The sequence below is a fragment of the Aspergillus clavatus genome, genomic scaffold (assembly GCF_000002715.2).
Source record: "Aspergillus clavatus NRRL 1 1099423829804 genomic scaffold, whole genome shotgun sequence".
Lineage (NCBI taxonomy): Eukaryota > Fungi > Ascomycota > Eurotiomycetes > Eurotiales > Aspergillaceae > Aspergillus > Aspergillus clavatus.
In genome coordinates this window covers 681,219-704,845 of record NW_001517095.1, presented here as the reverse complement: position 1 = coordinate 704,845, position 23,627 = coordinate 681,219, and the positions used below count along the sequence as shown (strand labels likewise).

The 23,627-nt window shown below is 50.8% G+C and overlaps 13 protein-coding genes across 13 annotated transcripts, besides 2 other annotated features; 4 read left to right on the top strand and 9 right to left on the bottom strand.

The window, feature by feature from the left end:
- Positions 1 to 225: 225 nt before the first annotated feature.
- Positions 226 to 1,561, top strand: ACLA_097700 (uncharacterized protein; the record flags this gene model as incomplete). The annotated part of the gene is made up of 2 exons (XM_001270254.1): positions 226 to 308; positions 409 to 1,561. 2 exons carry the CDS (start codon positions 226 to 228, stop codon positions 1,559 to 1,561), a joined length of 1,236 nt encoding a protein of 411 aa, XP_001270255.1.
- Positions 1,562 to 2,426: 865 nt separating this feature from the next.
- ACLA_097690 (nascent polypeptide-associated complex subunit family protein) lies at positions 2,427 to 3,323 on the bottom strand (the record flags this gene model as incomplete). The annotated part of the gene is made up of 3 exons (XM_001270253.1): positions 2,427 to 2,674; positions 2,764 to 2,964; positions 3,278 to 3,323. The coding sequence occupies 3 exons, from the start codon at positions 3,321 to 3,323 to the stop codon at positions 2,427 to 2,429; spliced, it is 495 nt and encodes a 164-aa protein (XP_001270254.1).
- Positions 3,324 to 4,241: 918 nt separating this feature from the next.
- Positions 4,242 to 5,159, bottom strand: ACLA_097680 (NAD-dependent epimerase/dehydratase family protein; the record flags this gene model as incomplete). The annotated part of the gene is made up of 1 exon (XM_001270252.1): positions 4,242 to 5,159. One exon carries the CDS (start codon positions 5,157 to 5,159, stop codon positions 4,242 to 4,244), a length of 918 nt encoding a protein of 305 aa, XP_001270253.1.
- Positions 5,160 to 5,524: 365 nt separating this feature from the next.
- On the bottom strand, positions 5,525 to 6,661 carry ACLA_097670 (putative short-chain dehydrogenase/reductase family protein; the record flags this gene model as incomplete). Its single annotated transcript, XM_001270251.1, has 2 exons — positions 5,525 to 6,378; positions 6,478 to 6,661. 2 exons carry the CDS (start codon positions 6,659 to 6,661, stop codon positions 5,525 to 5,527), a joined length of 1,038 nt encoding a protein of 345 aa, XP_001270252.1.
- Positions 6,662 to 7,253: 592 nt separating this feature from the next.
- Positions 7,254 to 8,115, top strand: ACLA_097660 (uncharacterized protein; the record flags this gene model as incomplete). The annotated part of the gene is made up of 3 exons (XM_001270250.1): positions 7,254 to 7,295; positions 7,460 to 7,550; positions 7,622 to 8,115. 3 exons carry the CDS (start codon positions 7,254 to 7,256, stop codon positions 8,113 to 8,115), a joined length of 627 nt encoding a protein of 208 aa, XP_001270251.1.
- Positions 8,116 to 8,440: 325 nt separating this feature from the next.
- Positions 8,441 to 9,509, bottom strand: ACLA_097650 (palmitoyl-(protein) hydrolase; the record flags this gene model as incomplete). Its single annotated transcript, XM_001270249.1, has 5 exons — positions 8,441 to 8,546; positions 8,606 to 8,994; positions 9,069 to 9,122; positions 9,196 to 9,286; positions 9,427 to 9,509. 5 exons carry the CDS (start codon positions 9,507 to 9,509, stop codon positions 8,441 to 8,443), a joined length of 723 nt encoding a protein of 240 aa, XP_001270250.1.
- A 362-nt stretch (positions 9,510 to 9,871) lies between these two features.
- ACLA_097640 (uncharacterized protein) lies at positions 9,872 to 11,315 on the bottom strand (the record flags this gene model as incomplete). The annotated part of the gene is made up of 2 exons (XM_001270248.1): positions 9,872 to 11,226; positions 11,285 to 11,315. 2 exons carry the CDS (start codon positions 11,313 to 11,315, stop codon positions 9,872 to 9,874), a joined length of 1,386 nt encoding a protein of 461 aa, XP_001270249.1.
- Positions 11,316 to 11,731: 416 nt separating this feature from the next.
- On the bottom strand, positions 11,732 to 12,505 carry ACLA_097630 (putative GPI anchored protein; the record flags this gene model as incomplete). The annotated part of the gene is made up of 2 exons (XM_001270247.1): positions 11,732 to 12,037; positions 12,092 to 12,505. The coding sequence occupies 2 exons, from the start codon at positions 12,503 to 12,505 to the stop codon at positions 11,732 to 11,734; spliced, it is 720 nt and encodes a 239-aa protein (XP_001270248.1).
- A 1,066-nt stretch (positions 12,506 to 13,571) lies between these two features.
- On the bottom strand, positions 13,572 to 14,194 carry ACLA_097620 (copper transporter family protein; the record flags this gene model as incomplete). The annotated part of the gene is made up of 2 exons (XM_001270246.1): positions 13,572 to 13,686; positions 13,752 to 14,194. The coding sequence occupies 2 exons, from the start codon at positions 14,192 to 14,194 to the stop codon at positions 13,572 to 13,574; spliced, it is 558 nt and encodes a 185-aa protein (XP_001270247.1).
- Positions 14,195 to 15,078: 884 nt separating this feature from the next.
- Positions 15,079 to 17,262, top strand: ACLA_097610 (ferric reductase family protein; the record flags this gene model as incomplete). Its single annotated transcript, XM_001270245.1, has 2 exons — positions 15,079 to 15,248; positions 15,312 to 17,262. The coding sequence occupies 2 exons, from the start codon at positions 15,079 to 15,081 to the stop codon at positions 17,260 to 17,262; spliced, it is 2,121 nt and encodes a 706-aa protein (XP_001270246.1).
- Positions 17,263 to 17,580: 318 nt separating this feature from the next.
- On the top strand, positions 17,581 to 18,220 carry ACLA_097600 (uncharacterized protein; the record flags this gene model as incomplete). Its single annotated transcript, XM_001270244.1, has 2 exons — positions 17,581 to 18,036; positions 18,134 to 18,220. The coding sequence occupies 2 exons, from the start codon at positions 17,581 to 17,583 to the stop codon at positions 18,218 to 18,220; spliced, it is 543 nt and encodes a 180-aa protein (XP_001270245.1).
- Positions 18,221 to 18,528: 308 nt separating this feature from the next.
- Positions 18,529 to 20,661, bottom strand: ACLA_097590 (serine/threonine-protein kinase; the record flags this gene model as incomplete). The annotated part of the gene is made up of 3 exons (XM_001270243.1): positions 18,529 to 18,616; positions 18,681 to 19,995; positions 20,085 to 20,661. The coding sequence occupies 3 exons, from the start codon at positions 20,659 to 20,661 to the stop codon at positions 18,529 to 18,531; spliced, it is 1,980 nt and encodes a 659-aa protein (XP_001270244.1).
- Positions 20,662 to 22,392: 1,731 nt separating this feature from the next.
- Positions 22,393 to 22,967, bottom strand: ACLA_097580 (cupin domain-containing protein; the record flags this gene model as incomplete). The annotated part of the gene is made up of 3 exons (XM_001270242.1): positions 22,393 to 22,422; positions 22,520 to 22,751; positions 22,870 to 22,967. 3 exons carry the CDS (start codon positions 22,965 to 22,967, stop codon positions 22,393 to 22,395), a joined length of 360 nt encoding a protein of 119 aa, XP_001270243.1.
- Positions 22,481 to 22,514: a microsatellite.
- Positions 22,482 to 22,514: a microsatellite.
- Positions 22,968 to 23,627: the final 660 nt, after the last annotated feature.

Sequence of the window (23,627 nt, the reverse complement as noted above, 5' to 3'; positions counted from 1 at the left end):
TATCCGGGCTAACGCACTGTTTATTGTAAGAACCAAATATTTGAAGCTCCCATTATTTCATCGAAAAATCGTCCAGTGTTGCTCCTGACAACCTGCAACAGTCGATCCAAAGGTCTCGCCTGAATATATTTACTGGATTATACTCTTCATATCTCTTGAGCTTGTCAGATAAAGAGATCAAACTTCCTTTTTCTTAATCAGAGCCTTGCGCCTCCGCCCTTTGCCATGGAATACCATTTTGTGCCCCCAGAGGAGCGCGCCCGGGACGACAAGGGGAATCTCTTGCCGTGGGGCTATGTATACAAAGAGTGAGTTCTAGCTCTTGAATGGTCCTTGAAGTGTTTCGATAAAGTCATCGCACTTGGACGACCTGGCCTAGCCAACTAACATGGATTTGCCATCTGACAGCGAATCCCGCAACCCACGACGACCACCCGAAGAATCGGGCCCATTTGGCAAGAGACGAAATGCCCGCTACGAACAGGCCCGATCGCGTACACGCACCGGAACACCAGCCAAGCGCGAAAACCCCAACGTAGCAGAGTTCGGGCGGTTGTTCGCCCAGCAACAAGAGGAGGAGAAGAGTCGGAATACCCTACCCAAGTCCTCATCCTCGTCGAGTCTCGACAACCCGCGGAAACAGACAGAGAAGGTCGCGACTGAGTGCATACTCTACGGCTATAGGAGCAAGGACTGCGAGTGGAAGGTCATCGACAAGTATGAGAAGATCTCCCAGGGCCTGATCTGCGAGGACTACCCCCGCAGCGACCCTGACTCGGCGAGTAGCTTTGCGCAGCTTCTCAGTGGTGGCGACATTGTTATCCGCGCCAACTTGTCTGTGGAGGCGAATCGCAAATCGAAACGGTATGCGGGCGGATTCCACTGGATCAAAGTGACGTTCGACTCGACTATCGCTGCGGACCGCGCGTGCTTCTACTCGCCACAGGAGATTGATGGGTATCTCGTCTTTTGCGAGCTGTATCACGGCTCAGGACCTGCGGAGGATGTCCCGATTGCCATGGACTCGTCAGCTGCCCTCCAGCTGAAGTCGAAGGCTCCGCGAACCTTGACCACTTCACATTCCACCACATTCCTCCAATCGCAAGACAGAGACCGTCCAGCCACCTTGCCGCGATCGTTCGCCATGAACAATCTGTCGAGCGTACCTGATGTCAACGAAGAGGAGGAATCGTTAATATCTACTAACACTGCAAGCTCAGCCACCGCCACGGGCGTTGAGCAAGCACCCTCCCTTCAACAACGAAATGTCCCTCCAGAACCCAAACCCGAATCCGATTTCATGACACACATCCCGACAGTTCGTCGAACGAAACTCCGCCCGATCACCGAGGCGCTCCCTCCCCAGCCCACAGTGACTGAGCGCGTTTTACGGTCGATTCCCATCCTCAGCTGGTTCACTGGCGATATAGTAGGTGATGGGCCCCAGTTGCGTGAAGATGGAACCTTTGATTACGACAAATCCAACACGTACTGGAAATTCTGGTACATGGTGGATGTCGTTCTTGGAACCGATATCTGTGGACTGAAGGAGGAGTCGTGAGACACCTTCATACACATCTTTTACTTCGTCACCCATTCTGTTGTGCGTACGCCCGACGTCTATATCGGAAGTGTTGGTCATTTTGGGACTAAATCCGGGGCTGCGCGTCTCAGTTGACGACCCGAGTGAAAACCAAAAAGGATTTGTCATATTCCGTCCGTTGACAAATATCCCGACCAGGCCGATATTGTTGCTGCCAAGATTGGCTGCGCTCCCGTTCTCTCCTCTTCACCTCTTCCTCTATGACCTTGACCTTACATGTATTTTTTTCGCTTTCCTTTCTAAATTCTTCCATGATGCATTGGTAGTTGCCGGAGTTAGCACGGTTATTGATTCAAAACATTGCATGGGATTTACTGGGTTGTTATAGGTGAATAGATAATCATATTATCTGACCACAGGGTCTATTAAGCTACAATTCCCAGGTGCATATCATACTACATGTCTACGGTAGACCGTGCGACACTGTATATAGTAAACCGAGGCGCTTGGTCTTCAAAAATGCGTGCCATGTTCCTAGATCCCGTTCGATTTCATGTCGCATGTGTTCGACAAGTTGATCGACGGCCTGTACTGCCGCTGTCCCAATACCCGAACTTCGCGTTTCAGACACTGAACCGCACATCTGCCAAGCCCTGATTGACTTTGGATCATCACAGGCACAGAAACAGGGAACTGTACAGGAACTGCACAAAAGAAGAGTGAATGGGGCATTAAAACAAGAATGGTGAAAAAAAGGGCCACCATGGGCCCCAGCCTTCCAAAGGGTTCGAGTTTGTGTATCAAATTATGGCACGGCATGCAATCATGTCTTTCTCTCTCCGTTCTCTTCCATTTTTTCTTTAAGGGAATTCAGAAAATGTGTTTACTCGACATTGCTCTCGAAGTTCTCGCCCTCGACCAGATCAGGGATATCATCCTCGTCCTCATCCTTCTTGCCCTCAGCACCGGCCTGGCTCTTCTGCATGTTCTGGTAGCTCTCGGCGAGCTTGCGCAGGGAGGCGAGGCTGTCGGGGCCCAGCTGGTTCAGGATGCCGGGGACGAGCTCGGTGAGTTCCTTCTCCTCGCCGTTACCGTAGAGGGCGAAGGTGTTGGAGGGGACGGAGGCGTGGACTGTGATTTTGAAGGGGTTTCCAATGCGTCAGCTTATATTTCTGGCGTTTTGTGCTTGGTGGGAGAGAGAAAGAGGTGGGTTTACTCACCCTTGGGAGCAGCGAAGTGGATGACGTTTCCGTCCTCCTTGAACATGTTGACCTCCTCGATGGCCTGGATGGGCTGGACGTTCATCTTCTTCAGGGTGGTCTGGAGCTTCTTGTCGTCGGCACCGGAGGACTTGTGGACCTTCTTGACCTTGCGGCGGGGAGTACCCTTGCCTCTGTTGATGGGATTAGTCGCGCTCTTGTCTTCAAAAGTTGAGAATGGCTCATAATGCAGGGACGATGGAATCATGATCGATTCGTCATGGTGTTGGGTTCGGGGAATTAATTAGGAAGAAACGAGAGTAACAAATACGTACCCTAGAAGTCAAAGGAAAAGCAAGCTGTTAGCAATCAATCACTCATAAAACTTCCTTCTTTGAGCCCAGAATCCGGTCGCGACGTCACAGAAACCAAATTGTGCAATCTCGACAGCCCAAATTCGGCGCCTTCGTGCCATCCGCAGAATTCCAGTTCGACTCCCCAAAAACCACCACAAAAAAAAGAGAATATAACGTACCAATCCGCACGCTCGCCTGCATCCTAGCCAACTTTGCTTGATCCATTTTGACGGTGATGTATTTGCGTTCGTCGAGAACCTAAAACCTGGCGGGGAATGAAAATTGTAAGACGTCAATAATCCGAATCTCGGTAGGAACAAAATTGTGCGGCTGCAAGTGCAATTCTCTTCGTGGCGGGGGAGGGAATTGGTGCGCAGGTGGGAAGGGAAAAAAAGGTACCGGGTCAGGGGAGACTTTGAGAATGCCGTCGAGGGGATTTTGTCGAGGAGCGAGAGAGGTGAGGAGGAAGAGGTGATGGGTTGGGATTGGACTTACCGTGAACTGTGGTGGTGTTGGATGGTGGTGGAAGGTTGAAGTTGCTGATGATGCGCATCTCGGCTCCCCAAGCACGAAAGTGGTTTGTGTGGGGAGCCCAGCTCGCTAATTCGTTGTTTCGGACAGCCTCTGGATGAATGCTCTACAAGCTTTACTGACGTATTTACTTGACTACTGCTACTTGTCTCTCTGATCTGAATGTTCTTGCTACGATAATATGGTTAAAATCATCTCTTGGGATGCGTATTGTTGGGTTGTGGGTGTGCTTCTTGGTAGTTGACTGAGGCAGCTCGGCTAAACCCTAAACGATCTTGAGGCTGGGGAGGTAAGCAGCAGACGATGTTTGTCAGGCTAGTTCTTTAGCTTGATTGCAGCGAGGAAGGGTGTCTGTCGTCTCGATAGATTTGAAGAAACACCTTAATGACTCAACAGAAGTGTTGGACCATGCTGGCGTGGTTTTGCTATTCCGCGCTGTGCAATACTTGTGACGCTCACCTCCTCGGACCTATGTGGTATGACTTTCCGCATCGGGTAATCTCAAATCTACTTAGATCGATTACAATCATTTCCACGGCACTTGAATAAGTATATTTCTCCCAGCTAGAGAAAGATATGTCTGTATCTACCAGATATCATTTGGTTCACAGTCTAGTTTGACTCTTGTTCCTTGAATGGGAAATATTTGCGCCATAGGTGCTGTTCCTCGAATCCCAAAACCGACTTCATCCTGGCATTGGTCAATGGAGCTTCAAACTCCCCCATTTGTCTCGTGAAGGGAACATCTGGGCATTGTCGTCTCAGGAATTCCTCTGTCGGGGTCATGCCAGTGATAGTATCGTTCGTCGCGTTGAAGACCTGAAACCCAAGTCCTGACTTTTGGAGGGCCAAGTCGCACATCCGACCCAAATCACGGACATCGGTATAGGACCAGCCGTGGACCTTCCATTTCTCTGGCTCATAGACATAGCTATGGAAGAGTTCCTGCTCATATTCTTCGGGTGCAATAACCCGCCCGATCCGGAAGGCATATATGTCTATACCAAATCGACGTGCGAAGCCCCTTGCAACTCTTTCACCGCAGACCTTGGCAATTGCGTAGGTATCAGTTGGGTTTGTATCTACCTCTTCATCGACAGGGAATGATGGGTAGTCTGTGTCACCAAGTGCGAAGGACACCCCGTACACTGTGACACTGCTCGCGATGATGATTTTCTTGATACCCAACTTGCAGGCGGCCTCAATCACATTATAAGTAGATACAGTGTTCGTACGGAACGTCTCATCATCAGGAGCGATCATGTTGCGCGAGTAGCCTGCAAGATGAATAACTGCATCCGGGGTTGGCGGGAGCCCCGGAGGGAATGGTTCGCTCAAAGCGAATTGGCCGGACATGGCACTGAAGACCTGGCCGGAGACTGTCAGGTCGGTCTTGAGTGTGCACACTTCATCATTTTGCAGGGGGTTCAGATCCAAGTTCAAGATTGTATGTCCGGCTTTGAGAAGCTCCGCGATGACATGCTGACCGGCTTTGCCAGACCCCCCGGTCACGATGATTCGAAGGCCCATGTTCAATAGCCAGTATCCAAGGCTTGATATATATGACCTTTGAGGTCAAAAACGACCCTGGGCACTTCTTGTCAGAGGCGGGATGATTGATTCAGGGACATTTCCCCGCTTCCCCGCGTGGTATCGTGGTCCAATGCGAGGCGGGAAAGCATATATCCACGAAGAGGAACCCATGCTCGTTGTACAACTCCAAGTGGTGACCAGTGGAATAGGACAATCTGAACCACTATGCCAAAATGCTAGAAAAGAGTAGAAAACATTGCGAGGTCACAAAGAATACGTTGAGCAAAGGACAAAAGACGCAGAGTCTATAGATATGTATATATGTGGTATCAGCGAAGGCAACTTATGATGAGAAAGAACAACTATGAAGCAGATTTCTGGGCAATCTGGCTCTCAGTCCATTCCCAGAATCGGTTTGCCATGTCGGCATCATTGGCAAACTTGTTGTTCGTAGCGTGAATCCCGATCGGAATATAGTATGCACCGTTTGTCAGAAACTCTCTTCTAACTCCAGCGGCCCAGAGCTGATTCAATGCGCCTGAGCGCACTGTCCGAAAGAAAGCAAACAAAGCTGCAAGCCCGTATTTTGTCACCGGATCGGAGGCTTTCGCATGCTCATACAAATTACTCGTTACCGCACCTGGGTGAATAGCAACAGACAGAATCTCTGGATACCGACGAGCAAGTTCAGAAGCAAAGAGGATATTAGCAGCCTTGGACGCGGCATAGCGCGCCCAGGTACTGGCAGCCAGAAGCGCATCCGTGGATGTCATCACCTCGTAGGACGGAGCAGCGGAGTTTGCCAGGGAGCTCACCGTCACGACCCTTACGTCGGTGTCGGGAGCAGCGGCGGCCGTCTTCTGAAGTACGGGGAGCAGAAGTTTCGTGAGCAAGAAGTGGCCGACATGGTTTGTTCCGAATTGGATCTCAAATCCCTCTTGTGTAGTTGCTGGTGGATTGCCCATAGTCCCGGCATTGAGTATCAATACATCAAGGCGATCACAGTGTGTCGTGAACGTGTCAACGGCGGCCCGGATAGATGCAAACGACGCTAGATCGAGAGGAATATGTCTGATATCCACGGGGAACGGAAGCTGCTCCTGGATGGAAATGATGGCTTCGTGGGCTTTTGTCGCATTGCGCGCCCCCAGATAGATGCGCGACGGATGATGATGTGCGAGCTGGAGGATCGTCTCTCTTCCAAGGCCGATGTTCCCTGAATAGTTGCGAATAATGAGTTAGCAATGAGGGAATCGTCATACATGAAGACCTGAAGAAATCAGAGATCCCGGCTCAACAAGGGTCCTATGTTTACCTCCAGTGACAAAGACGACTTTTCCGGAGAGATCGACGATATCGCGCTTTGGATCAAATGAGGCACCCAGAAGTCCAAAGCTCAATTCATTCAATGTTGGACCGACGCTTGAAAAGAAGTCCAATGGGTGAAGGATCGCATGGGATGCAAATTTGCTTATAACGGGTAGGTCGTTTAGAGGCATGTTGCAACTTGCAGGGGACAATATCCAACAAAGCGAGAAACCCTCGCAAGAGATGGATGCCAGATCTCAACCGTTGTCTCTCCAAAAAAATTGATAGCGTCCGTTCATGATTACTGAGCTTAGGAGCTATCATGCTCCAGATCTGTGGACAGTCTGTGTTGCTAGATCGGCGACCGAGGCTTATCACCTCCGTCCTCAGGCCCACAAAATTGGAACTTCAAACAAACACTATTTAGTACGGAATGAAGTCACTGTATCCCCAAATTAGACGGTGATAACAATCGTATGTGTTGATATCAAGACAGATACTTACCAGTGAACAATCCTGAGTGCATATTAATTGAAAAGTCATCAATCTTGAGGTTTTGCGTTGGTCAGGATGGCAATGATCATCATGCATGCACCAAGTAATAATAGTGGGAGCCACTCATCCCACTTCCTGCAGCAAGGCTTACCACCCAGTTTTGCTGAGAACTCATCCTCTCTCATCTAATTGACCACTAGATTGCGCCATCACTAGCTTCTCAGTTTCTTCAGGCCGGGGTAGACCAACCGAGAATCAACAAGAATCCTCAGCAACTCGACAGAAAAGATGCGGTTCCTTTGTCTGCACGGCGCGGGGACAAGCGCAGAAGTATGTCAGGAGAGATGTCTAGATTGCCATAGATGTGATGTGAAACTCCTTGGCTGACTACCAGAAAAAAAACAGATATTTGAAATCCAGTCTGGTAAACGCCCAGCATCCTCAGCTTGAACACTTGCGGCCGCCTTGACTATCAACCATGCAAGCACTAACAGGCATCAACAGGCGGAATCATCCAAGAGCTGGAAAGCAAAGGCCACAAGTTCGTCTTCGTTGATGGACGAGTCAACTCAAAGCCTGAACCTGGTATACAGACATAGCCCCTCTCCTCTCTTTTTTTTTATTTCCCGAGACCACTCTTTCTAACCCACTCGTAGAAATCGAGGGGATCCTAGACGGGCCGTTCTACAGCCACTACCCCCGCGATGTCTATCCAGGCGAGGATCTCGCTCGAGCATTCGAGTATACGCTGAATATAATGGAGAAGCAAGGCCCTTTTGACGGCGTGATGGGCTTCTCACAGGGCGCTGCGCTTACCTGCGCTCTCCTGGCCCACCATGCCAAGACCAACTCCACGCCTCTATTCAAGGTTGCTGTGTTTATCTGCGCTGCGAAACCGTTTGAAAGCTCTGGAAACAAGGAGCTTGTTGCCGAGGAGGGCCAGTACCCGGTTTCGATTCCCACAACGCATATTGTGGGTAAGCAGGATCCGTATTATTCGAGCAGTATGCACTTGTACGGGCTGTGTGACCCGTCCACGGCGGTCTTCTACGATCATGGCTCGAAGCATCACATTCCCTTTGACCAGAAGAATACTTCTGCTATGACGGCCGCTATCGAACAGTCGATTGAGCGGGCCATGAAGGGCTAGTAATGGGGTTTGCCATACACATAGCAAGTTTGGGGTATCTGATATATAGACCTGATTATGAAAATCACAGGGACGACAATCCTTGATCCTTGAATCTATTTAAAACGGATTGTAGTATAAGATCTATCCTTTGCTGTATATTTCGCTAATGAAACGAGGTTGGTATTCAGCGCCGCTTCTCAGAAGCGGCTGGCGCACCAGTGCCTTTTGTGCCGAGTTTCGTCACCACATAGGCGATCAGTAGCATCAGGGCGCCAATCACAAGACTGTATCTCAGATACGTTCCTTCTAGGCCCTGAGTTTGACTGGATCCATGGTCGCTAAGTCATAACCCAGCTGAGGCCTGGCCGTCGCCCTCCGGGGGGATAGTCTTCTGAAGGAAGCGTTCCAGATCTTCAATCTCTGTCGGGTCGGCGGAGTGGCCAAGGTCACTATAGGAATCATGAGCGGCGAATAGATAATAAAATCCCTCCATACGCGAATTACTCACGGGTAAGATTTGAAGCTGACGTCTTCCAAACCCAAGTCATTCAAAGCCTTCATGGACAGGCTACTGAATTGATACGGCACAACCTCGTCCTCCAAGCCATGAGCGAGGAAGAAAGGGGTCTTCTTGTTTGGCCAGTCCTCCGGGATATAGTTCTTGATCTTGTCACTGAGGACCAGGTAGCAAGATAGGCCGAATACACCACCAAGCTTCTCCTTGGAAGTGACACCAGAGAAGATCGACATGGCGCCGCCCTGGGAAAAGCCACCGAGGACAATCCGCGAAGGGCTGATGCCCTTGTCGACCTGCTCCTTGATGAGGGTGTTGAAGTAATCGCGGGATCGGAGGATGCCAGGTTCGTCCTGGTGCCGGATAGCTTCTTCGAAATCGAGCTGCCATTTAAACAGGGGGTTAGCGATGGTGACTCTTCTCTTCCAATATTAGCAGGATATCGGGGTTCTCTCACATCACGGCCAAGCTTCGTCAAATCATACCATCCAGGCATGGACATTCCAAAGTTCTAACCACCCAATTGGGACGTTAACACAGCTACACGCGTCTTAACGCATTGTACACATCAATCTGCGACGTACCACTGTAATGGGGATCATAGGCGCATTGGGAAAGATGAAAGCGACCTCGTCAAACATGCCGCGACGACGCCAGTTCTGAGCCAGTGACATCCTTTGTAGAAGACACAAATTAGCGAGTCTGCTTTATTTTAATTCGCCCAATAGATTACCATACCATCCGGCACCACTAAAAGCATCGACATGAAAGGTCAGCGAGGAGTTTCATCATCGTGTACTCTAGTAGGGGCCCACCTGTCACCCAGTCCATGAGCCATGATGACAGTCGCCGTGTGCTTCTTGAGCGCCGGCACAATGTACGGTGCGCGGGGTGCCATATTGACTATGATCGGGTATGATAACAGAAATCAATGCGTGGACTGGAGATAGGAATGAGAGACAAATCGTCAAAAAATGCTGGAAATTGCATCAATCACCGACTTATCCCCCGCGATTCTGCCACCGAGGCTATTTATCGGACTTACCGCCTTCTGACGAGGTTGGATTTGAGACACTGGTCTCCTTTGCTGGAAGTGGCAGACTTCATTGGTACTGACTTCTCTAGCTCATATTGGCTGGTTCAGATGGAACTTTCGAATCGGACGTTTCTTATATACATTATTCTATCAGATATAACACCATGAAGCACGTATCAATAGGGTACAGCATGAGATCGAAACCAATTCAATGATCTCTTGATCTACTCAGAGCAAATACAGATCAACTCTGTCCTGACTGACTCCATAACAGCCGACATCAGATTCACATCCACGACATGTGTCTGCCAAGAGAAAGATAGAACGAGGCAGCCATCAGTACCCGTGATTGCCGACACCTCGATCGCGTTCCCCGTAACACTGGCACTCTGAGAGAAGACCATTCTTCCAATCTGCGGTTTTGTGGCGTCCTGCCCAGACTTCGACGCCAGAACTCCGACATTGGAAACCTCAAATGTGCTCTTCCTCGGCTTTCCAACCTTCGACAGGAACAGCTGGTGGATGTCACTTACATATTGGAGTAGGTTAGGGCCGGCGTTCTTGCCCTTCAAACTTAGGACTTTCTCGATCGTCTGGCGAGACCGCTGCGCCTCGTCCCATGGGAAAGAGGCTCCTGCAACCTTGTCACGGTAGTATGTTTCGTCGTAATCTTGGACCCATACGCCCATCGAATCATCTGTGATGATGTCCTGATCAAGCCATCTGCGGATGGACATAGCACCGGAGCACTGGACGCTCGTGAAACTGTCCGGGATGTGTGCGAAAAGCGCACGCGCAATTGACGTTTGTAGGGCTGCAGTGATGGTCGTGTTTTTTTGACGACAACAGTCTTTCAAGGAGGATGTGGTAAATTCCGAGAAGACGATGTGGCGCATCTGAGTCTCGAGCGGTACAATCACCTCCGAGCCGGTCCAGAGTCCCGGATCTGTCCAGGACCAAATATTTTCCTTGAATAGCGTGGTCACCAGAAAAGGAATAGATACGGCAGGCGGGAGAGCTTCCTCTGCACTAGGCAGCAGTGGTACCTGGGGCGGTGTGACAAGCTGCTTAACCTCACCGGAAGAGAGGGATGGGCCAGTATCATGCAAAGCCTGGAGGAACGCTTTATGGAACGCCTTGCCTGATGTTCCATCGCCGATGGCATGGTGATAGACAAAAGCAGCTGTAAACCGACGTCCGTGTATAGTATCATTCAAAACACACAGTCTCCAAAACGGCAGTAGCGGCGCAAATGTTTCATTATGCTGAACATTTACAAGCGCCTCCAGCTCTGCATCTGACTCATCGCCCTCAGGCACAACATGAGCACGATCTTGGAACGAAATCGACTTCTCGAGGTCGATCTGCGGGAGACGTGCAAAGTAGGGCTCCTTGGTGTCCTCGCCTACAGGAACAGCAGATAGGATCGGATGCTGGCCAATGAGTACCTCACACGCCTTGTATACATAATCCTTGACGGGGGGGTTGAAAGTATCAGGCAGTGTGTATGTCGCTACCACAGAGACGTTCAAATAGAATTTGATATGATGCCGCGCCGTGGAGTATTGCTCCAATCGACCTGAGAGGCGTGAGCCTCCCGTGTAACAGGGGAAGCCAGGGTATGGGTTCTCACTCACCAACTGCACGTAACCGCTCGAGCTGGTCCATATTCTTGATAAACCCGAGCCACACCACAGGATATGAACTTCAGGTGGTTTCCTTTGTTAGATTAAATGTATAACAAGAAAGCCTTCCAGATACAGAACTTGATCAAGGAAAGCCGCCTCTAGTGGTTAGAACTATCATTGGAGCCTACAGGGGTACAGGATAATAGGCACACATGGGCACGTGATTTATGCATTATCCTACGGGCATAAAAATCAAAGAATAGCCACGCTCTTACACGGCAGTATAATTGCAAAAAAAAAAAAAAGAATTCGCTGTTTCTTTGCTTGTAAACTCATATATACAGTACAGTGGTATCATACATTCATTCCATCGATCATTTCAGCCTTGAGGGGCAAGTTCGAAGCGACACACATCCGTCATTCCATCACCATCATGGGTATGTGCAAGTGAGGCATCTACAGAACGGCAAGACCGCCGACAACGGCAGCGCCGAAGACTCCCCAAGCAGCAGTCTGAAGGGCCACAGCACCGCCAGTCGAAGAGGCAGCAGTGCCCTGGGTCTGTGTAGCAGAGTTAGAGCCGGAGTGGGAGTGGGAGTCAGAGTTGGAGCCGGAGCTGCCCTGTGCTTGGCCGTCAGAGGTGGATTCATTGGCATTGCGCTTGGCGGCATCGCCGGCGAACGCGACAGCGTTGATGCCGGTGTTGTTCTTGCACGAGGCCTCATCAACCTTTGCGGACGAGGAGAATTGGATATCCGCGCACTATATATTGTCAGCATTCTACATTTCAGAGTCTAGAAAAGCGACATCACATACAGCGTAGAGACCACCGGTGGGGTCACCGTTGCTCTGCACCTGCAGAGTCGCGTTCATGCCATCGGTGATGTTGACGCCCAGCACAGACTCGTCAAAGACGATGTCGGGGAGACAGAAGGCACCCAGACCTTCAACGCGGAAGGTCTGGTGGAGGGTGATGTTGAAGTTGTCGCCCGGGTTGCTTCCCAGAGCCAGCAGAACCTCCAAGGCGGTCTGGGCGTGGCCCAAGGTCACAGCCACAGGGAAGGAGCCGGAGAGGGGAATCTGAGTCCGATTCGAGGATTGAGCCATGCCACCACATGGGTAGTTGGCCATTGTGTCCTCATTTCTGCCACGGCTTGCGGGGTATTCGAGCTTGAAATGGGCGGCGGCAAGTGGTGCCAGAGAGAGGAGGTAGACAGGAGAGAACTTCATGATGGCGATAGTTATGGGGGAGAGGAAGAGGACAGACAGGAAAAGAAGAGAGAGTGGAAGGCCTGCTACAATTAAAGCAATGATGTATTTTCGTCTCCCAGCGTCGCAGCGCGGGATGTCCACTCTTTATATCCCCGGTTACACAACCTAACATTCAATCAATGTAGATGGTTATACAGAATACCCGCAGTTACCTGTAGCCAGGGGTCCAAGTCCACATGAGACCGATTCTGGAGATCTAGGCTTGATTTCCACTCCCTGCATCATGAATTGTGGTGGATGATGCTTTTTTTTTCAGTTCTATCATGACATTATCCAGGGAGCAGGGGATTGACCATGAATCAATGAGCTGGCTTGGCGCATTGTATCTCAGACTTAGCTTCCCCTCAGAAAAGCTCTGACGAATCATGTCTCTGATTTCCCTCTCAATTCTGAGCAAAAATGAGCAGATTATTTAACCATATAAGGACTAGCGTCCGTAAACTGCACAATTCCTTGGTACTTGGTAGTCGGTACTGGTGGATTGTCCAATAACTAATCGTCAACTTAGCTACAGCCTTACAGGTTGCACCTGCCGAAAGCCGTCAAGCTCGAAGCATTTGGATCCGGAGATAATCAGGACATACGGAGTAAGAGGGGAACCATCGCCATTCGCCATACATTGCCAAGGAGGGAAGTATCACGCGATATGACCTAGGTAGATAGCAATTGGGATTCAATCTTTACCTAAGGATGTATTTCTTCATATCAACACATTGGGGACTGGATATAATGCTATGGGGTAGATAGAGAGCTTGCTACTCGATGAGAAGACAAGCTCCTCCTGATGATTGTGCAAATGGTCATATATAATGGGATAACTGCCGAAAAGTATGATTATTAAATCCCGTCGGTCGTCGATCCTCTTGAGAAGTAGAAGTATGTAATATAAATGATAGCCAACGTTGAAGTCATATCGAAATCTCAGTCGAAAACCCAACGCTGACGACGCCATGAATGCTGTTGTAATCCCCAGAACGCCGTTGCTAATCCCAAACCCGAAAATCAAATAGCATCAAATGTCATTTCAGTGGTCGTGCTCGTTCCATTGGATAAACCGTCCAACGGCAAGCTCTCCCAGGAAAGCACCAGCCAGGACGGAGCAGAAATATCCAATGTTAAAGGTCATCACCGCTAACATGCTGCAAGCACACGTCAGTAAATTGCCCTTGGTGACGAATTTGTGAGAGGGTGGTCAGCAACATACAGTAGATATGACACGCCTGTGATACACAGAAAGATGGCTGCGCGCGGGACATCGACACTGAACCTCCAGGGGACAGTCCCTCGTGAAACGCGACGCACCACCTTGACCGACTCTTCCACGCCCTGCGCAGTCACCAGAGAAGCCATTTTTGCGTCCGGATCCGCGTCTATCCGGCCTGCTTCAGATGTCTTCCCGGCAATGGCAACATAGCGGCGATTGAGGTAAGCAGCCAACCAGTAGTGCTCCAGGTAGGCCTTGAACGCGACCAGACAGCGATTGATAATGGCGAGGATGATGAGGAAGATGCAAGTGCCCGCGTAAGCACCATTGGAAGCTGGTGTCCATGCCGAGGAGTATAGCGGGGTGTCGTGAGCGTTGGTGAAGACCATAGGCATGGTCATGGTCGAAGAGGACGACATGCCTGAGTGACTGGAGTGATCCATGTTCGTGTCCGTTGATGCTTAGACGATGGTGCTTGCGAATTTGATCGGTGCTCCTCCAACCTTGAGGATATTGCGGGAATGGACGTTATCTATCGCGGCGGGAGGTTGAAGATAGTGACAACGGGAGAGACCGTATAGTTGTGTTGTGTGGCAATGGCCTTGACACGATGACGGAGACGACGCCAACTTTAAAGCAAACCATCGTCGCTGGAATAATGGATCCAAGAATTGAATTTCCAGACAGGCCAAGACCGTTGGCCAAACACGCTAGTCTTGAGCACATTTTCAATTCCGCACATCCAGAAACTGTAAGGAGGGCGGGATGTCTGAGCATGTTTCTCTCGCTGGTGTGGGTGGGCGGGTTGAGCACATTTCCAGCGGGTGGGGCCAATCAGCACCGAGGTTGGTGTCGCATCCAGAACCTAGGCAGATTGAGCGGGTCACAGAATGAGCAGATTAATTATTAGTGTACGTACAGAGTACACGCATGAGTATTTCGGATGTGAATTAAAAATACAAGATATCAGGTTTTCTTTTGCATCAGACAGTATCCGTAGTCTCGTCTTATCTACTCACCTTCACCCTATCTATCTATCAGTCCATCGTGCTGGCAAGGGAGTGCCTTCTGAGCACGCCTGATCGAGTCTCGCATTGTTGGAAAGTTCGAGACTGTCCCAACAGCCAGACAGTCACAGCAAATACACACTATCACATCAGATTAAACCATAGGCAAGCGTCGCAGTGAAGCCAGCCATGAGAATTGAATCCCCTCACATTCAGTGCGAATCAAGAAATCCTGTGCTATACAGCACAAATTGATCACGACTGTCGCAACCAGCCCCTACATTAAACTAGACCCCAGACCTACCAACAGCTTCTTCATCATGGACATGGATGGCATGGATATGAGTGGCATGGACCACTCCCATATGTCCATGGGCGATGGGGAACCCGACCTGTTCTATGTCCAGCGAATGTACTGGGCCGTTGTTGGGAGCGCCATTGCTGCTGGAACAGTTGTGAACCTGCTCAACCGCTTCTTAGCATATCAAAGGTGAATTTCCCAATTATAGACGGAGGTGCCCCTTTACGAAGCCAACTCACTCACTCTATCAAGGTTGCGCGACTCGACCCTTACCCCGTCAAAACCAAAATCGCTACTATTCAGATCCTATGCCACAGTAACTGCCATAGTCCGCGAAGCCAGCTATGCGACTCTACCTCCAGTGACCATTCGCGGTCGATCTTTTCACTTTGCTCCCCTGGGCCCTGTGGCCATCATTCTGGCCAACCTCGTGGTGGTCCTCGTGTTCTGCTTCTACAAATTAGATACAATGGACCAATGGAAATGGGAAAACGTCGGTTATCGGACCGGCTTTGTCACCATCGCTCAATTACCCTTGATCTTTCTGCTGGCGGGAAGACAAAACCTTATCGGCATGTTCGTAGGTATGAGCTACGAACGTCTGAATTGGTTCCATCGCTGGATCTCTCGGACTCTGTGGTTGACAGCGACGATCCACATGGGCTTCTGGTTCCGAAGCTGGGGTCGATACGACTACATCACCTATCAGCTGCAGAATGATGTGCTTACGCAAAGAGGCTTTGCTGCATGGTGCATCCTGACATTCATTGTCATTTCATCTGCGGCGCCAGTCAGACGACTGAGCTACGAGCTATTTGTTTTACAGCATCTAGTCACCTTTGTTGGATTCATCGCTGCTGTCTGGCTTCATGCACCGGACGAAGTTAAGGTCTGGGTGTGGATGCCGATAGGATTCCTAGTTTTTGATCGAGTGGCTCGGTATGCGTGGGCAACGTACGCCAACCTTTCAATTTTCCATCCCTCGAAGCCGAAGCAGCATTCTCTCTGGGCCAATCGCGCCACTTTTACGCCATTACCGGGAAACGTGACTCGGGTCACCATCGAGAACCCTGGTGTAGGGTGGAAGGCTGGGCAGCACGTATTCCTCACTTGTCATTCAGTGGTGCCCTTGCAGAGCCACCCGTTCACCATTGCTTCGATTCCCGAGGACAACAAGATGGAATTTCTGGTACGAGCCGAGAAGGGTGGTACACGACGATTCTTTCGGTATGCGTCCAAGCACCACCACATCCTTGGCTCCGGAGAAACTTCATCTGCGCAACGGCCGCGTACGGTCTTCATCGACGGTCCATATGGGACCATCCGACCCCTCACGCAATTTGACAGCGTCGTTCTACTCGCGGGTGGTATGGGAGCGACTTTCGTCATTCCCTTGCTTCGAGACATCGTTGCCGGATGGAAGACAGAATGTCTACAAAGCAGCGGAGCCTCCGGGAAAGCAACACGCAGCCGCCTTGTCGCAACCAAGCGCATCCGATTTGTATGGGTGGTCAAGTCTCGTGCCCAGCTCAGCTGGTTCGAAACACAAATCCAGTCAGTCTTATCGGACGTCAAAGAGTGCCAGCGAGTCCAGCCGGATTTGATCAGAGAAATCGACGTGAGCATCTATATTACTTGCGATGAGAAGCTGGAGCAGCTCCCCCAGAAGACGGCCTGTCTCCCACCGCAATCCCAACCCACCGAATCCCCCAAGATCATCGAGACTCGAAACGACAAATCTTGGGAAAAGGACAACGTCTCTATCCGCTCAATCTCGGGGACAAGTTCAAGCGAACAGGCCACCGGCTGCCTACCTGGCGGCGGCTGCTGCTGCACCGCGGCAGTGGAAGACGAGGATGAAATCACCGAGCATAAATGTACCTGCTCGGGACACAGCGCGGCAGCGCGACCTTCAGAGCCAGCAGCAGCAACGCCTAGCGCTGCGGCAGACGAAAAACCCAAGCCCGAATCATCATCACAATCGCAACCCCTCAACCTTCTCTCCGGGCGACCCCAGCCCCGCACCATCATCCGCAAGGTCCTCGAGAAGGCCGAAGGCGAGAGCGCCGTCGTCGTCTGCGGACCAGAGGGACTCTCGGATGACGTACGCCGGAGCGTGGTCTACCTCAGCGACGAACGGGCAGTGCACAAAGGCACAGGAGCGCAGGGGATATACCTACATGTGGAAACCTTTGGATGGTGATGCCCTATTTTTTTTTTTTTTTCATCAACGCCTTTATGAATATATATCGACTGTAAATATGAATCCAACAATACCTATACCCTTAAAACAACGAACCATTGCAAAATCCCCTGAAATGTGTAGATATTCCGCCCGCCGCGCCGTGAATAATAAGTAGCCAAGCCAAACCACGATATAATGACGTAATACTCAGCTACTCCCCCTTCGACCTAACCCGTTCTCACTCCTAACAACCTCAGCGACTCCAACAAAGCTCATCAATTTACCTCAAACCACCCAAACTAACCACCAACACCTCCCAAACAAAAACCCGCCAAAATGGTCTTCCGCTTCGTAAGTACCCATCCCCTTCAAGCCCCAATCTCCTCCACAACCACCCCCAAATCAAGCCCTCAAGTTTCAACATCAACTAACAAGACAACCTTCCCCGGCCTTCCCTGCCAGCCCAAATCCATCGACCCAATCACCCTCTTCCACAGCCCGAGCCTAGCCTCCTCGCAGCGCGCACACACGATCCTCAAGCAAGCCGCGTCGATCGCCTCCGAGACCGCGACCGAGGACCAGGCCAGCGACTACCTGGAGCACGCGAAGCGGCAGCGCGGCGAGTTCTCGCTGGAGGTGACGACCGCGGCGCCGACGGCGGACCAGCTGCGGAATATCCTGGACTATGTGGGCGGCGGGGTGAAGGCGTCGCAGATTGTGACGGGGGCGAAGGATGCGCAGGATGCGTTGGAGTTGTTCAAGAAGGATCAGGCGCGGTTTGTGAAGCCGGTGGTATGTTTCTCCTCTTCTTCTTATTCTTCTGTTCTGGGCCTGGGCCTGGGCCGTCGGCCTTCGGACGGTTGTGCGTATGGTTTACTGACAAGGGCAGACTGTGGACTGGACACATGGCAAGGCAGTGATCGGGGATAACGAGTCGGAGATCCTCAAGATGGTGCACCAGTTGGATGTCGATTAAACAATATACCGCTTTAACATACACGAGCAAGAACAACCGAAGTGTACTCTGATTTCAACCGGACTCCTACTCAAGACGCCTCTCGGGCTCTCTCTATGTATCATACAAGCAATAATCAATACACTCACAACTCCAGCCCATGTATCCCAGCCTTATCGGGGTGACCGTTGTGGAACTCAATGCATACAGAAAATCATCAGGAGACGCGTCCGCTCATAAAGCTGCAAAATCAGTGTGGTCATGGCCGATTCGAGATCCAGCTCGTTGCCAGCTTACGTCCGAAAGAAGAAAAGAAAAGGTGCAAGGGGCTAGAACATCGTTCCAAACGATCCATCGGTTGCAATCGCCTTGCGCGGCGAGCCCCGGCCTGCTCCGTCCACTGCAGGTTTTCGGTGACTGTCGGGGCACGTTAGAAAACACAAAACTTTATCGGAATCAAAATCTTTGGACGCAAACATACCGGAATGTGAACCCGACGAACAAGCCCTTGCCCATCTTCTCGTCTCTTTCCGCCATCTCCTCCAACGCTCGCTGTTTATCATGGACCTCCTTGTACTTGGCCATATCCGCTTCGTTGGTGAAATCGTCAAAGTATCCAGCGTCGGTCTCGGAGTCCAGCTCGGGCACAAACGGCGCCTTTTGCTCCCGCAGGCGAGTAAAGTCAACCTCGCTGAAGTAGTCATGCGCATGGATCTCCTGAATGCTCTTGGCTCGGTTCTCCTTGGATGCCACTAGCTTGGTGATGAGGCCCCAGGTCCGTCGCGACAAGAAGTAGTTGGGGTCCTCGTACACAGGCTTCCGGAGGACCTTCTGCCAGTTCTTCAGATTCTGCCAAGTCTCGTCCACCGTAGCGCCTGCAAAGGGAGGATACCCCGCCAATGCTTCAAAAAGCATGCATCCCAAGCTCCAGTAGTCAACGGTAAAGTCGTATTCTTCACCCTTCAGCACTTCAGGGGCCATGTAATCCGGCGATCCGACGATCGACTTGGCATAGTTGACCTGCCGCTCCCGGAGCGAACGGTATCCCTGACGGCGCTCGGCAGCGGTTCTCTGCTCCATCGGGCGACCGAAAGGCACTGGAGTGTTGCCCACTTCCTCTAACTTCACCCGCATAGACTCGATCTTTCCCGGATTCAGCATTCCGGCGGCCAAGCCAAAGTCCGTCAATTTCACATGGCCGGTGGAGTCGATCAGAAAGTTTTCTGGTTTGAGATCGCGATGGATGTAGCCGAGCGCATGGAGAGCGTCAATGCAGCTGAACATCTCTGCAATGTAGAAGCGAGCATGACGGTTATGCAGAACGCCGGTATTGTTGAGTAAGGTGCGGAAGTCTCCACCCGGCACGTACTCCATAGCAAGATAGATCTGATCATCATCCTGGAACGCGTAGAGCAGCTTGACGAGCCATTCGCTCTTGGCTGCAGTCAGGATGTCCCGCTCCGTCAAAATATGGCGGATCTCATCGAGTTTGAACAAGAGTTTCTTGCTCATGACCTTCAATGCACACACTTCCCGGGTATCCTTCTTTTGCGCCAGGTACACCTGTCCATAACCACCCTGGCCGACTTGAGTCAAGATCTGGAAGTCGTGTTGGCGGAGACGGGTACGACGCTTGCGGAGATGAGCGCGTTCGCGACCCAGATATTTGAGGAGAGCCGGCTCGTAATCGTCAATCGGGGTTGCGGGAGGATCGGGGTATGCCGCTCGGAACTGGGAATAGCGAGTCTGGCGGTTGTGAACGTAACTCAGAAGGTCAAAGTAATGGTCGAGGAAATCTAGACACATCCCCGGTGTTAGCACTATTGGAGCCTTCGAGGAACTGCTCCATCTCGTCCAAGAGAACACCTAAACATAATCCACGTACATAGTTGAGTCACGTTGACTAAGCGTTTGACTCTTGGGTTCTGCAACTTTTCCATCTCCTCTGGGGTCAACCCGCGCATCTGCACTTGGCGTCGTGACAGAGTATCCAAATCTCTCTGCTGGTATGGTTCATGACGAGAGATCGCCGCCGCAGTGGGGTTGGGTCCCAGATCCTTGGTCAACTTCAACGGACTCGGGGGTGTATTCTCTTTATTGGCCTTCCGCGTGGGGCTTCCAGGAGGCTGACGGATAACACTCTCGCTGAAATCCTCCAGCGATGGCTTTGGTTGAGCAAACATGGGGTGGTTGTAGTGGTTGTAGGTATTCTTGGTCGGGGAGGAGGGGGTGAGCTTCATTGCTTTCTCGAAGACGTTGGGCAGGTCATTGGCGCCGGGGGGCAATCTGTTCTTGCTCGGGCTGCCCTGCGGGGTTTGGGCAGGACTGGTGAAGCCATTTTCTGCGGGTGTGGAGGGGCGATCAAAGGGTTCGTTGCCCGAGCGGGTATGCAACAGCGGAGGGGGGTGTGGAAGACGGAGACCATGACGCTCTGGCGAGTCGCGCGGGCCATCGAGAGTCATCATGGTTGAGCGAAGGAAGCGAGTCGGATGGACGAATTAAAAAGAAGCAAAAAATGATCTCGGAAAATTCACCCGGAGCGGGATGACCAAGGTGGTTTGACCTCGACGATGTGGTCGAGGGTTGATCAGGGTCAAGGAGAGACTCCTCCGCCGACGTAGTGGAGTGAAACCTGCCGGACGCGTCGGTCGGTGGGGGGCCCAGGAGAGAAGGAAAAAGAAAAGAAAAGTAAGTTAGAGACAAGGAAGAAGCTGCGAAAAGCGATATGAAGGAGACAGGTAGGGAGAGGCGACGATGGAATGAAGTCAAGAAAAAAGAGATCAGCCACTCCCAGGGGGGATGCTCAAGGAAAGGGAACTAGCAGGTATCTACTGGTACTAGTTTCAGTCAGTTGAAGGAAACGGCGATAATGGCTGTGTTTCGCTAGTGAGGGAAGGAGAAGAGAGGGAAGAAAGAAATAGAGAGAGAAAGAAGAATGGAGGAGAAAACAAGAGCAGGATGAAACAAGCAGCACGAGGCAGAAAAACGTGATTTGCGTTTGCTGCAGAGAACGTTGTGGAATTATAGATCAGACATGCATCCTTACTTTTACTCCATGGCTATATCCAGTCCATTATTCGATTATCCACCGCATTGCAGGCCAGATGCAGAGAGAGACTTTGAGTCTATCTTCTCGATACTCCGGTACACCTTCAGCTGAATCTCTATTACTATCCACTAATCATTGCTAGTATCTAGTCAAGTCCGGGATGATGAACAGCCAGCCACTCATCTCATCCACTTGGATCTGTCTCGGGTTCAACCAACGAGAAGCTTCAGGGCCACTGGAGTCATTTCGATCCCTCCCCCCCTCTGCGGTCTGTGCGACGACCTAGATAGTGGAGTTGCCCCGGTAACTCCCTTGTCCAAGGCATAAGGCTGCGATCCCTCAAGATCCCCCCCGATGACGACGAGCACCGATTTACATTTTGAGCTTCTGCCTTGATTCCAGGGGCGTTGAGTTTATCGGAGTCGCCGGCGCGTGTGATTGGAGTGCGATGGCTGTGAAATGGAGCAGGAGGGACCATAGCGTCTCCATCCTCGGGTGCAAGTCTCAGTCTTAACTCTTCAAGTGCTCAGACAAGATACAGCCGTGTGCCAGGATCTGTTCTTCTCTAGTGGGATGAAGTGCATCCTGCATGTCATCCTCCACCTGGGCTCTAAAGTATTCTCCTGTTGGACAGAGCGGGTTGGATCGTCAATCACAAAAGGATCTGGATGAGATCTGATCGGAGTTTGGAGGGTTTCATCTTCTTTGTTTATCCCAACAATGACCTTGCCAGAGTAAGACAATTCCCATTCTTTGTTGGACATTCTATATGATCACCAGGGATACTACTAGAGTCTAAAGCAGCCAAAATCATAATTCCTTCGTACCACCGACTCAGCGATGAAGCACTTCCAAGTAAACAAAGCATGGGAGCAGGTTTTTGCACAGTAAACAATCCGGATCAGGTCCATCGCCCCGTAAGCAAATTACCCTTTTGAGACTGGCAATTCCCTGGTACCGAAATTCTCACTCCCGAGTATTACCACGGTACGAAGTATCTTACGGGGTACTGAACAGTGAACTTATCAATATCAACACCAGAAGAAGTTCCATTGTCCAATCCTCGACTTTTATATCACATTCAGTAGATTTCTTTCTTCTTCATGAATGATACTCCCAAACAACAATGAATTCCTGATCTAACCTAAGCCGCGCCCTGTTTCCTCTGCCCAGTCTATATAGAGTTATAGTCAATCAGCAACCATCCAAACACAACCACACCCTCGCAACGTAAAAAAAAAAAAAAAAAAAAAAAAAAAAAAAAAACCTACATAGAAAGCCAACCCATACGACTCCGTCGTAAAGGTAATCTTCGCCCCCTTGGGAAAATAAAACACATCCCCAGGCGACGCCGTCACCTTCTGCCCCGTCTCGTCGGAAATCTCAAACTGGCCCTCCAGGATGATCTTCATCTCGTCGTAGGTGTACTCGTACACCAGCGGGGTACCCTTTTCCAGCCGGTAGAAGCCCGCCGAGATGGGCTTGTCGGGATTTTCTTTTTCGCTGGTGGGTTTATCAGCTTTTGTTCTTTTTTTTCTTTTTCTTCCTGGGTGCCCATGAAGTACGTGGGATTGTAGGAGATGGCCCCGGGGGGGAGGGGGGGGGAGGCGGAGGTTGCTACCTTGAGTATACATCACCCAGGAACGCGTTGTTGTTTGCGATCAGGGGAGGCTTGAAGGTGGATTGGGCTTTGGCGTGGTAGCTGAAGGGGGTGGCCATCTTGGTGAAGTCGTATATGAACTGAGTCTATAATCAATGAGAATGGTTCTACAAAGAGCTTGGGGGCATTGATTATATACATCTTGGGATGTTCAGGGTCAGATTCGGCATTGTCTACATCTCTCTACGACAAGAAGATAGTACGTGGATTGTGTTGCCAGACTGGGAGTGCTCTCTGTCGGATACGATTCCTGCAGCGGGTTATCTAACTATCTGGAGATTGTGCTTCATCGCTCGGATAAGGGACGATAATAGTAATCAGAGTGAATGCTGAATCATAGGTCCATCTCCATCTCCATCTCCAAATCCATGAGGGGAGGGTTCGGATGGAAAGTGATTACTGATAGGTACTGGGCATTTTTTCCTGGATAGGTTAATCGTTCCACTCGCGTTGCAATCTAAGTTCTAACAGAACAGCTCCTACTACTATGGAGTATGGAGTAGGCATCTTCTATTACGATTTACGCTAGTCTGCGCTCTGGTGCCCCTCAGCCTACCCCGCCAAGCGCCCAAGGGAGGTATCAAGAACCAGCAGCTCTAGCTAGGGATTGACTTGCTCAGCCTGGATGCAGCATGCAAATCCCTTCTCTCTTGGTCTGAGCCGCCTCAAAACACCATTTTCAATGAAATGACTCCATCGGTTTGGGGGAATACTTAGTA